Raw genomic sequence first — 13019 nt, forward strand, 5'->3', positions numbered from 1 at the left:
AAATTATGAAGATTTATGAATTACATTTAAAATGTACACTGAAAAGAAATACATATTCCGACAGTGGAACCCAGAATTAGTTTTAAATCTTAAAGACATGCATATTATGATTATAATTTCCTTGATGTAAATCCAGAGTAAAATAATTGATTTAAACGGCATTACTTTGGATTTACACCAAGGTAACTAAGCTCAGAATCTGGTCCTTCTTTTGCTGCAGTAACTTTTGGTCTATGTTACTATCGGAAGAGATTACGACTATGTAATATCAACTTTAATGTTCAATTTAATGTTAATTATGATCAAGACAAAGCTACTTAAATACAATAAAATGAAAGCTTAATATATGATGTTAAAGTATTGGCTAGGAACAAAAATCTGTATACTTATTTTTGAAGACTGTAGCTGTTCTTGAAGGTTATCTCAGGTTTATCTTGTATACTCATCTGATCCAAAATGAAAAAATATCTTAAGCACTTGATTTTACTTAGGAACCATCATAACTGTCGTTTAAATACAGCTGCCTTGAGTTACGAACCAAGTCCTAAACAGTTCTCCCAATGTGTACCCTTGCAAAACTGTACAATCAATTTGTAACCAATTTACTGAGAACAACTTTGAACTCTCAGTTTTAAAGGAAAAAATTCCAAACAATATTTTTTATGATAGTGTTATCTGTAGCATTTTATAGCAGAGGAAAAATTAATATCTACATCATATGTTAACTTTAAAAAATTCTATAAAACACTAAATATATAATAAAAAATATGCATATAAGGACATATGTAAACTGCTTTGGTAACATCATATTACAGATGTTTTCAGTGCATTGCAGAGTTTCCAAGGAAACTTCAAACAAAGCTATATTTGCTTTGAGGAAGTACTGTATAATGCCATTCCTAAAGAAGCATAAAACATTTTTTTTCCAGTAGTAAGATGTACTTGAACAACAATATTACTTAGTACTGGGTGTCTTCAAAACAACTAGCTAAATGTTGCTTATATTATAAACAGGAAGTCCTTTATGTAATTTTTGTCATAAACTTGATCTAGCTGTGAGGGATATCATTATTGTGCTGATGGCTGACAACGTACACGCATTTGAAGTAGAAGTACCAGATCCTCTCGCATATGCATCTGAGAAAAGGAGAGAGAAAAGAAACAGTAAGGAGAGCAGGATTCAGCCCACAGCCATTAAATCCTGTCATGATGAGTCCAAAATGCATTCAACAGCAAAATGGGTAACAAACCACAAATGGGTAACAAACAAACGAGGAGGTGGTCACCTCCGAAGGTCCACAGTTCAAAGTAAGTTTGGCTACAGACCCAAGAGTTCAGATGTTCCTGCAAAGTTTAGCCAAACTGTACATTTGCAAATTGGAATCTTACTACAACAGCCTTCTGATGGGATATCATAAATACAGGCACAGGGTTGGTCAAACTCCCAAAGAAATCAATCCACTTTAGCCAAGCATATTGAATGCCCAAAATTTGTAAATCTCACAGTCCCAGTCTGAGGAACACAGGGGGAAGAGGGGATGGAATTTCTCTTTCTTGGACCTAATCAACCTCTTCTCCCCTTCTAGATTCTGTTTATTTAGTGGGACCTACTACTTTCATTAGCCATTCTGCATTATGGTTTGTACTTGAATTTCCCCAGTCATTTGTATTCAAGGGTACATTCAAAATTCTATGGCTTTAGGGAATATCTCTCTTTAGAATAGAACAAAGTTCAAGTTACCAAACACCATACCAACATGGCATGATGGACCAGATCCTCATGTAGCTAGCTGATTTATACCAGCTTGGAATCTGGTCTGATATATTTTGTGACTCCATTTTAGATCACAGAAAAATAGCATATGTGTTACTGGCTTTTGATCTTATGATTTTCTGTGACTGACGCTTAGATTCCTGACTTGTTTGTATAAGCAACAGGGCCGGCTCCAGGCACCAGCTTACCAAGCAGGTGCTTGGGGTGGCCACTTCGGAGGGGGGCGGCACGTCCAGCTGTTTGGCGGCAATTCGGGATGGTCCCTCACTCCTGCTCGGAGCGAAGGACCTTCCGCTGAATTGCCGCCGCAGATCGCGATCGCGGCTTTTTTGTTTGTTTGTTTGGCTGCTTGGGGCGGCCAAAACCCTGGAGCCGGCCCTGATAAGCAAGGTACAGATCTACATAGATAAGCTCAGAATCATAGCCTATCACCTTTGACACTGCTGTAACTCTACTGACTGCAGTGGAGTTACTCTGTAAGTAAGGGCAAAACCAGGCCCTTACAATGGATTAATGTGAATATAGCATCCAGAACTCTGAGAAATATGAAAGATTCCCAGTAAAACCACCAATCTGGATTTAAATCCAAACCTAGTCAAACACTGCAAGCAAAAGTGACACAGTCTTAAAAATTCCCTTCAGAACATCCCTAAACACCCTCCCCTCTGACAAATTTATGCCAGGGTCAGGCTTGAAGAACCTGCAAAAACAGTCAGCTAGCATCACCTCCCTAAACTTTCAGCTCTGTCTTGCCCTATCAGCTCTGATCCTGCTTGGAGAATTTCAGCCATCTCAGGTGGACTGGAGCTTTCCCCCTGACTTTCCCATGGTATGTGTCAAATCCTGCCATCCTATTTCAGTGGGAGTTTTGACTGAGTTATGATGGCAGGATTTGGCCCATGGCCATAAACTCCCCCACCCACCTGAGTAAATCAGTTTGCCAGCTGTAGCATCACTCATGGAAATCACTTGGGAAGGTGGAACACAGACATTTTATAAGACCAGTGCATTGTAATAACTACTCCTGTCTCTATTGAAAATGAAAATATCAACTTCTACATGGAGATAAAGCCTCATTTCCCTAAATAAGTATATATGCACACAACATAGAGTGAAGTACTGATATAATGCGACAGTATAAATTAATAAGTTGTTGCACTTCATACTGGACACTTTCTGATCACAAATTGCAGTGAAACAACAGATTCAATATATATATACACCTCTACCCCGATATAACACGACCCGATATAACACGAATTCGGATATAACGCGGTAAAGCAGTGCTCCGGGGGGGCAAGGCTGCGGACTCAGGCGGATCAAAGCAAGTTCGATATAACGCGGTTTCACCTATAACGCGGTAAGATTTTTTGGCTCCCGAGGACAGCGTTATATCGGTGTAGAGGTGTATTGAAGAGACTATCAAGACCTGTAATAACAAATGAAAAAAAACCTGAGAGTGTCAGTCTAGAAACGCTCAGTGAAATATAACCCTTTTTACTATGCTGTTGCATATCATTTATTCTTGAGTAGGGGCCAAACCAAAACCTTGGGTTTGAATGCCCACAAATTCTGGGAAAGTTCAGGTTTGAATATGAGTGCTGCAGCTCAGTCTCGTCTCTGGTTTATTGTTTCTCAGCATACCTATCTGCGTACATGCGGAATTGGGCAAATTTGAAGCCTGCCTTCGTTATGATTGAACGCTCCAGTTTGCTTGCACAAAACCTTTCTTTGGGGCTGCAGCTGATATTCTGCATATGCAAAGTGGGCCACGGTGCCCCCAACAGCTCAATTTTAGTGTGCAAAAAACGGGATGCCATCTGAAAATGTTGGCCCTTGATCCATTAAAAATCCATGCGCCATGGGCTGGAAACACAAGCACAATGACAACATTCTTACTTGATATCTTTGGAATTCGGATTTGTTCGCTGCTGCTACCATCGCCTCCATCACTAAATGGCTTTATTTCTATGATGTAATCTTCATCAAAAGGCAAAGAAAGCTCGACAGATGTTTTATTAGTTTCGATTACAGATGTGCTACTCTGTCTGTTCCATCTGTATAAAACCTGCAAAACATTGGAGTGGAGAAAGGGTGGGGGTGGGGATGGGTGGGGGAGAGAAAAGAGAACTGATCATCTCCATAACAACCTGAAGATTTACTATTGATCTTTTCCTTTCTAGAGCACAGAATTCTCTCTATTATCATCAGAACCACGGCAGATTTCACAGATGTGTTGATCTGAACCTGATGGGTGCTTTAGGAAGCCACGTTTGTGAATTCTTCACTTTGTGCTGATGTGAAGCCACTGGGCACTGAGGGCTAACTATGGAGGGAGCTTGCAGAACGCGGCTCTTGTTGGAATTCTGATGTGTAGCCCTGTCATAAAGCCACATGACACTCAGCAGAGGCCCTTGTCACTGGCAGAGCACCTCTGCCTCTCAGCTTGATTAAACTTCATTTTCCCATCAGCTGAAGCAATTTCAGAAGCTCTCCAGCACAGCCAGCTTTAGCCAGGCGGGTGTGCTTCAAAAGGGCAATCTAATGTATGGGTCAGCCATCAGAAATCGTTCTGAACAGGTGCTGCTGCTGGGCTCTTTATTCACTAGGTTGTTGGGAGTAGCAGGGAAGAGCACTTCTACTGGAAAATAACAAACAAAAGCGGTTCTGCTGTGGCTTGTGATCAGATGAGCCTGGCATAAATCACCCTTCCATTCAAAGAGCTAACCAGGCACATATAAACTTTATTCAGAATCACTGAGTTCCTCTGCAAATACTTCCCTCCCCCTCCTCTAAAGTAGCATGAGATCACCTTAATTTATACTTGTTAAATGCAAGGAGCTGAATATGATTTTCCTTAAATTAGCAAGATCCCTAAGCCTCCTTTCTCAATTCTGGGCACCAGAGACATCCAATTCAGTATCACCTTAGTCCTTACTAAGGATCAAACTAAAATAAATCCTGTGGCTTATTTAGAGATGTCATAACATCTTATTATAGTGCTTCAGAAAACTGGACTGGTGTATTTGATGTAGTGTCACACGCAGCTTCACAGAATAAATTGCTTCTTTGATTTACCTTCTTTCTTTTCCTAAGATCTGGAAATTCAACTTATTTAGAATATAAACCCTGCCACAAAATAGCATATTTCCAGAAAAAAAGTAGTGGTTTTGCTCTCTGCATATAAATGCAATAATGTGGCTGTACAACTGTAACACAAAAGAAAAAGAGGTGCTACAAAAAAGACACACTACTGGATGAGACGGCTTTGGAAAGGTCACGAGGGCCTCTCTTCCACCATTTCAGGCTGACTTTTGGTTGAATTTTGAACTCAAAAACATAACCTGAAGCTTGGCCAAAATTGCTGAGATTTGCCTGCGTTTGGATGGAAACAAGTTTTGACCATACAAAAACGTGGTCTAGATTTGGTCAAATATCAGCACAGACATGCACGAAACTTGGCCTAGGTTCATGAATGTAAATGAATCTGGCTTGAGTTTCATGTTCCTAACAAAACCTGAAACTTCGTAAAATTTTCCGTGGTTTCAGGTTCCATTGCAAAAGGTTTGCAGAGCTTGAAACTCAATGTAACTTGCTGGCAAAATTGCCATCACTGCTTTCCTCAGGCCAAAGTAAGGTCTTGTGTAGCATGGCATAGTTCTAGGACTGAATTCTACCCAAGATTTTTCTCCTTATAATTTATACCCTACCAAGATTGCTACTAACTGGGACTTCACACCCTCCTTCCTTCTGCTTTATGAACAAAGCTGAACCATCAAGCAAGGACTTTAACTTGTCTGCTGCAATTAGTGGGCATATTTCAGCCACTGGTGAGCCCCAGGGAGCAAGTCTGTCAAGGGCAGGGGTACAGTGGTGCAAGCTGCCCCCAACCCCTGATTGGCTGAGCGTGTCGACTCTGGCCAGTACAGCCCAGAAAATTCACCACTTCTGCCAGAGGAGCTCCCATAGAGCCTTGGCTAGAGTTTAAATCTCTTTCCTTCTGGCACAGATAGGAATCTCTGGAGGTGAATGCCCTTTACTAATTATAGAACAAGCCCACTACGTGTTGATTTTGTATCTATTTCTGAATGTCCCTACATAGTTACAATGGGCTATGTAACTGTGTACAGCATTGTTCCTGCTTGGGTCAGGAGAGCTATGCAAACAACACAAAAGTCTCTTGGGTAGGGTGATCATAGTTCCCAAAAAGGAAAAATGGAAACTGCCTGGGGCTAGCCCAAAGTGCCCTCCCTCTCCCCACAGGGCTGGTCCGAGCCCTGCCCTCCATCTCTGTGTGGGGCTGGCATCAGCTGCTGGCCCAACCCCCCACCCCCTCTGCATAGGGCTGGGCCCCGAGCCACCAACCCGTGCTGCTCACCCCTCAGCCTGCGCTGTTGATCCCCCCCGAGCCCCTCACCCCCCTCCTGGCTCAGGTGGGGTCAGCCTGAGCCGCCTGCCCATGCAGGGCCAGCCTGCACTGCTCGCTCCCCTCAGCCCGTGCTGCTCACCCCCCTTGGCCCCTGCCACTCACCTGAGCCATTCCCCCCCTCCCCGCCCGTGTGGGGCTGGCCTGACCGGAACCGCTCACCCAAGTCATCCAGGGATGTTCCTCCATGCCCCGCTAGGGGTCGCACCCCACTTTTTTGGCTCCTTTGCTCTTGCCAACTGATGATCAGGACAGGGCTTAAAAAAGGGACTGTTCCGGCCAAACCGGGCCGTATGTTCACCCTCCTCTTGAGTTTTATTCCAAACTCTAAACTCAGCTTCATGGATTCATGGACAGGTTCACTTTAACCAAAACTCAATGTGAAAATCCCAGGGGAGTTGAATAATCACAGGCCTACTGTCAAGAGACAGTTAATATAGATAAATAACCAGTCCTATGTGCCCATGCTAAGAAGTTACCCACTTTGTATCCTTTCACTTCTGATTCATTATCCAGTGCTTTAACTTGATCCCAGTTCAGTATAATCTTGGAGTCAGATGAATTCCATATGATGTTTCCAGGAGGTTGACTCGGTGCTATATTAAAATATACAAAGTATTATATGGTTAAGTAGCAATGTTTTCTAGCTTAATCCATCTAAATACTTATATGGCTTCCATCACCATAGTAGCTGAACATCCACAGAATCCTACTGCTCTGGTAAGTTAATGAGCTGTTGCACCGAGGTCTGTGTTCTAGGTCAGAGCAGGTCTTAGGCCTGGTCTACACTGGGAGGGGGAAATCGATCTAAGTTACGCAACTTCAGCTACGCGAATAACTTAGCTGAAGTCGACGTACTTAGATCGACTTACTGCGGTGTCTTCACTACAGTGAGTCGACTGCTGGCGCTCCCCCGTCGACACTGCCTGCACCTCTCGCTGAGCTGGAGTACAGGAGTCAACGGGAGAGCCCTCAGGGATCGATTTATTGTGCCTAGACTAGACGCGATAAATCGATCCCCGCTGGATCAATCGCTGCCCGCCGATCCGGCCGGTAGTGAAGACATACCCTTACACAACACAGTGGTATAAATGAAAAGGGACTCTGTTGCTTACTTGCGGTGAGTATGAGCAGAAGAGATAGCTACCTTGAATGATGATATGAATGTTTAACTTTTCTGCACAGTAATGATTTCAGAAGCGTTTAAAAAAACCCAACCCACCACAACAACCCCACAAAGCTCTTGCAGGAAGAACATAGCTACAGAAAAAAAAAACCTCACAGCATCTTCAAATTAGAGAGAGACCTGGAAAATGCCAGCAAGGAAAGTGCTTGTTGGGATCCCAGTGTTAGACCATGATCTATCACAATGAATACTCACGTGGCTTTTTGGTAGTGACATTGACTGTAGCACTGGAGGGTCCTGTCCCTGCGGTGTTGTATGCCTTGACGGCTAAATGATATAATGCATTGCCTTTCAGATTAGTGATTTTTGTAGATGTTCGATTACCAATAGTCCTGATTTTTCTAGCATTTTCTTCCTTATCTTCGTGTCTCCAACATCTAACCTGAAAAAACAGAATATGTACATTTACCTACTTAACTCAGTGTAATTGAGCCTATCCGTGTCTTAATTCTCCATAGATATGGTACTGCAGTAAGTGAAATCCCGAGATTAATAATGTAAAATTTATCTCTATGGATAACATGCCCTTAACTACTGTCAAATGGAAAAGGGCCATTCACCATCCTGGAAGTGAGAATCGTATTAAGACAGTGTTCCAGCTCCACTCTGTAAATCTTTCCATTCTCTCCATCTTAGAGAAGACCACAACTGGAAATGTTCATAAACCCAGAGGTCAATGCTTCTGACCTTCAGTGGACTCTGAGCTGGAGAAAATGAAACAATTTATAGATCTCAATTTTCCACTGAACAGCACTTACTGCGGGTTACTATGGTCTCCACAAGGCCCTAGAGAAGGCAGATTCCTCCCCCTCCCCCCACAGACTGCTACCCATTTTCACCATGGATTACATATATATTTTCCTTTGTACCTTAAAAAGAGACATTCCAGTGTACAACGGGGAAAAACAGTGAGCAAGCACTGCTTTACGTCATCATCAGCCAGCAGATGCATGTGTAAGAAGCAGTGTTTAGGTGACCTTCAATTATATATTGCTATGATCAGTATTAAGCCTGCTCCAGCCTGATATCACATTTTATTCTCATACCTCATAACCCTGTATCCTTCCTTTACTCTGATTCTCACGTGGAGAGGCCCAATAAACTTCAATGTCCGAAGCAGAAAGGCTTTTGGCAAAGACGCTGGTTGGAGCTCTGGTGGGTTCTATATGTATAGTTTGGGGGGGAAAAAAAGGTCTCAGTGTAGGTTCTATGCTTAACTTTGCTACAAACTTCAGGGTTTACTCCTCTCACTAGAAGAGAGTGGGGTTGGATAGCCAAAAAGAATGTTTCAAATTCAAAATGGTGACCCGTCAGGGCTAGGCAGGATTTCATTATGCCAATGTGTAATAATTAATCAGATGTCATTGGGGGCACTTAAACCAGCACACTATGTATTGGTATTAGGACAAGAGAAACATTTTCTAATCAGTGGACATTAATTCCTGTTAAATCTCAGTTGAATTCTTTCAAGATTACATATTACGTTCCCATTAATATCAAAAGATTTCACTGTGATTCATGTTATTTTAATGACGATCAAAAGAATTAGTTGTGACTCACCATTTATAATAAATCAGAGCAAGGATTAGATATCAACGGATGTGTCCATGTGGGATACTAAACCCTTTCAAAAACAGTTAGCAGCATGCCTCATGCATCGGATTTCAAGACAATGCAAAGGAAGGAAGTGCAATGCGCAGCCTACTGTACCTTCTTCTGCAGAATATACAACTGTCACAGGGCTAAAAGAACCTTCCCCTTTATTGTTGTACACGCCCACTTTAACCTCATAGGGTGTGAATGGCGGCAAGCTCTCATTTCGAAACACGTATCTGGAGGCATCAGAAGAAGCTACTACAGTCTGCATCCAGCTCACTGTGCCCAAGGGTCGGAATGCCACCACGTAACCAAAGCCACCTCCGTTCTGTAATTCTTCAGGCACTGTCTATAAGGAGGGCAGATCATACACAGAATAATCAGTAGTGTCAGGTATTGCCTGGATTTATTTCTCCTTCTTGCAGGCTTTCCATTCTCAGTTTGCTCCCTTTAAGAAACCCCCTCATAAATGGCACCATTCAAAACAGGAAACAACAGTGGTTCTACAGTAGGAGCAGCTAATAATTAAGCCAGAGCATCTAATTGCCAAATATCTGCAAGGCAGCTCCTCAAATTCATATAGAAATTCCTGTATAAAACATTCTGAGCCACATCATACCTGCAGACACAACTGTCTACTCAGGGCCGGTGCAAGGATATTTTGTGCCCTAGGCGAAACTTCCACCTTGCGCACCCCCCCCCCAACATCGGTTCATCGAGGGGCAAATCCCAACGAGCCTTTATAGACCCCAGGGGCCAGCCGTGCCCAGGGGCTGCTCCCCAGACCAGGTTCCCCCCTCCCTGCCCCCTGAACTGCCCTGGAGGATGCACAGCCCCCCCGCGAGCCCTCCCCTCCCCTCCCCACCCCACCCCGGCGGCCCCCGCCCCAAGTCCACTCACTGGCTTTGCCGGGCTTGGGCTGCTGCAGCAGCTCGGCAGGGAGGAGCTGCCTTCTGGGGGCTCCTGCAGCAGATGCATGTGGGCAGAGGCCTCCGTGCACCACCCCGGCTCCTCCCTCGCTGCGCTCGGGCTCTGCGGCTCCCGGGAGTGTGAGCCGCCACTGCCCCTCCCCCTCCTGGAGCAGTCTCAGGGCCCCGCGCCCCGGCGGCGGCTCACATGCCCGGGAGCCGCAGAGCCCGAGTGTGGCGAGGGGGGAGCTGGGGGGCGCACAGGGGCCTCTGCCCGCATGCATCTGCTGCAGTCTGCAGGGGCCCCCCGGGGGGGCGCCAGGCCGCAGTCTGGGCAGGAAGGGTGGGGGGCGCGGCTGCTCCCTGCTAGCGGCGCCACCGCCTTTGCAGGGCTCCTGCCCCCCTGCGCTGCGCCGCGCCGGCTCCTCCATGGCTGGGGCTCACCGCCCCATGCAAGTTTAATGCAGTATTATTAAACTGGGGCCCCTATGCATGACGGCAGCCTGAGCTTGCAGCCCGGTGGGGGTGGGGGTGGAGGGACAAGGCAGAAAAAACAACAAGATGCCCGGCCCGCCTCACGGTGGCGGAGAGTCACAGTTCCCTGCAGGTTTCAGAGTAGCAGCCGTGTTAGTCTGTATCCTCAAAAATAACAGGAGTACTTGTGGCACCTTAGAGACTAACAAATTTATTAGAGCATAAGCTTTCGTGGGCTACAACCCACTTCTTCGGATGCATATGCATCCGAAGAAGTGGGTTGTAGCCCACGAAAGCTTATGCTCTAATAAATTTGTTAGTCTCTAAGGTGCCACAAGTACTCCTGTTATTTTTGAGTTCCCTGCAGAGACCCCTGTACCCTCTCCCTCACGCAGAATGGACATGCAGAAGCTACCTAATTAAAAGCACTAAACTTGGGAATAAAAAATGTCAGTCACAGGTTTTTTGATATGCCCTGAAGTTTGTCAGACATTTATTTGCAAAAACTTTGTAGTAAGGGTGAGTCAGCTGTCTTGCTGAATACAACAGTAAATATTATGGAATACATGATGCAGCTCTTCTCTGTTTTACATTTTCTTAATCAGTATTTCTAAGCTGATTTTATATTTTAAATGTACTCTTAAGCCTTCATAAAGTAATCATTCCAGATTACTACATATTTAACTCACTGAAACAGACATTATTTTAAATAAATCAGTCACAGAGGTTTAGTGTGTTCATAACAATGTTCATTGCTTTTAGAAAAAGGGAACATTAATTTACTGTGTGTGATCTCAATAACAATACACGTTTATGAAATTTCACCAACTTTAAAAAATATGTTTCCAAAGATTTTAGGCATAACAAAGGATTTTATATCTTACTAAGGTACTGATTTTGCTTAAAACTAGTTCATCAGATAGTCAGAAGTAAAGAAAGGGAAACTCTGTCCAGCTATCTGGAAGCAAAGGGCTGTTGCTTCCTTCAATGGGGGTGGGAGGGGGGAGAGGGGGTGAAGGGAGAAATGGATGGGCAGAAAGGACAGGAAGACTTTGGAAGTAAGTTTTTTTACTATAGTAATTAAAATGTGTATTTTAGATAAGGGTGGTCTTTTGAAAAATTTATTTAAAAAACCATATGTCTGAAGATCCAAGCATTTAAGGCTAAAGATGATTGAGCATCTAAAAATCTATACAAGGATTTTTTAGAGATGTGATTTTATAATCTTCACCAACTCACTAATGAAATATTTTTAAAGCAAATTTTACACTAAGGTCCTGTAGACTGACATGTTCTGAGTAAATATTACAGTCATGCACAACTGTTTTTGTCAGTACATTCAGAAACTGTAGATACCTGGGGGTTGGCAAATGCCTGTTTAAGTGTCTTCATTACCCCTTGAATGGCTCTTTAACAGTTTCAGTGTTGTGCTAATAGGTCTGGCAGGCTGGAGACTGTTTCTCTTTTAACTACTAGATCCCCTTCCCAGGAAGACTCAGAGCCTGCAGGAAGGGTCAGAACAGGGATAGGAAAACCAGAAGGGTGGACACTAAGACCCAGTGGTGCCCCAAATTTTCAGGTGCCCCACCCAGCTGCCTATGCCTGAGGACTATGCCACTGCCTAGTTCGCCTAGTGGTTGCACCGGCCCTGTGTCTACCCCTCTTAGGACTGGCTACAGCCCTGTGATAGCACCTATCTCTGTAGCATATCCCAGGTAAATTAAATCCGCAGAACAGCTCCCATTTGTTTTCAGTGAGTTTCTCATCTGCATCTCTAAGTTAACATGTGGCTCCATTGTTTATATAAACTGACATCAACCATGTGTATTTACTATTCAGCTCTCTGACTTTAAAACCAGCAAAGGCATTAGCTTGTGTGCTCCTCTGGCTACTCTGTGTGCACTTTCCAAATTCCTGGTCGTGGTAAGTAGCTTGTTTTCAGGCAAAGAGCATAATGTGAAGTATACTAACAGCTGTAAGATAGCAGTGAGTGACATGTCATAAAAGTGATGGCAGGCAAATGATGTATCGCATCTAGAAGAAGAGATTTGTCCCCTTCAGGTCACTTTTGTACATGCTGCCATTGCCTAGCTTCATATTTTTAACCTTAGAAAAGGAACATAAGCAGTAAAAGCCCCAGTCAGTAAAAGCATCCCTATACAGGATAGTACTCAATTATTGTACTTTAGTCTCACTAAAGTCAATGGATCTTAAGTGTGTGCTTTTTCTGAATATCAGAGTAAAAAAAAAAAGTTACTTTAAATGCATGTTCCATAATCAGTGTTATATGGATTTTTTAAAAAAGAAAAGAAAATGACTGTGTGCTGATCATTTTAGAGGAGCCTAAACTAAGATACTTGCAAAGCATGATTCAAAGGCATGGATGATGTTTTTGACATCTCTCTAATACTTAAAAAAAAAGTATATTGAGTGTCTTTAAGGGATTCAGTGAAACTAATTAGTCCAAGGGAGGATAAGGTTCAACACGTTGAGCCATGTAGTGAGGATAAAAACACATTTGCAGATTTTTAATAATCTTAAAAAATATCTCTGGTGACTCACAGCTGCCAGGGTGCTCAAAAGAAGTGCTGAGTGTGGACAGTATCAAATCTAGTGACGTTAATGGCTAGTTTAACTCACTCCATCGTACCACAA

General features: G+C 43.5%; 1 protein-coding gene across 1 annotated transcript in view; it reads right to left on the minus strand.

Annotated features, from left to right (window-relative positions):
* Positions 1-1036: 1036 nt before the first annotated feature.
* LOC135881964 (contactin-4) overlaps positions 1037-13019 on the minus strand; it is a 346117-nt gene continuing 334134 nt past the window's right edge. Inside the window, exons 17-22 of the mRNA XM_065408738.1 lie at positions 9097-9331; positions 8433-8548; positions 7582-7768; positions 6684-6796; positions 3674-3842; positions 1037-1137 (exon numbers count right to left, since the gene is read on the minus strand). Coding sequence (XP_065264810.1) covers positions 1037-1137; positions 3674-3842; positions 6684-6796; positions 7582-7768; positions 8433-8548; positions 9097-9331 — 921 coding nt within the window. The remainder of the gene's footprint in view (positions 1138-3673; positions 3843-6683; positions 6797-7581; positions 7769-8432; positions 8549-9096; positions 9332-13019) is intronic.

This window comes from Emys orbicularis, chromosome 7 (assembly GCF_028017835.1).
Source record: "Emys orbicularis isolate rEmyOrb1 chromosome 7, rEmyOrb1.hap1, whole genome shotgun sequence".
Lineage (NCBI taxonomy): Eukaryota > Metazoa > Chordata > Testudines > Emydidae > Emys > Emys orbicularis.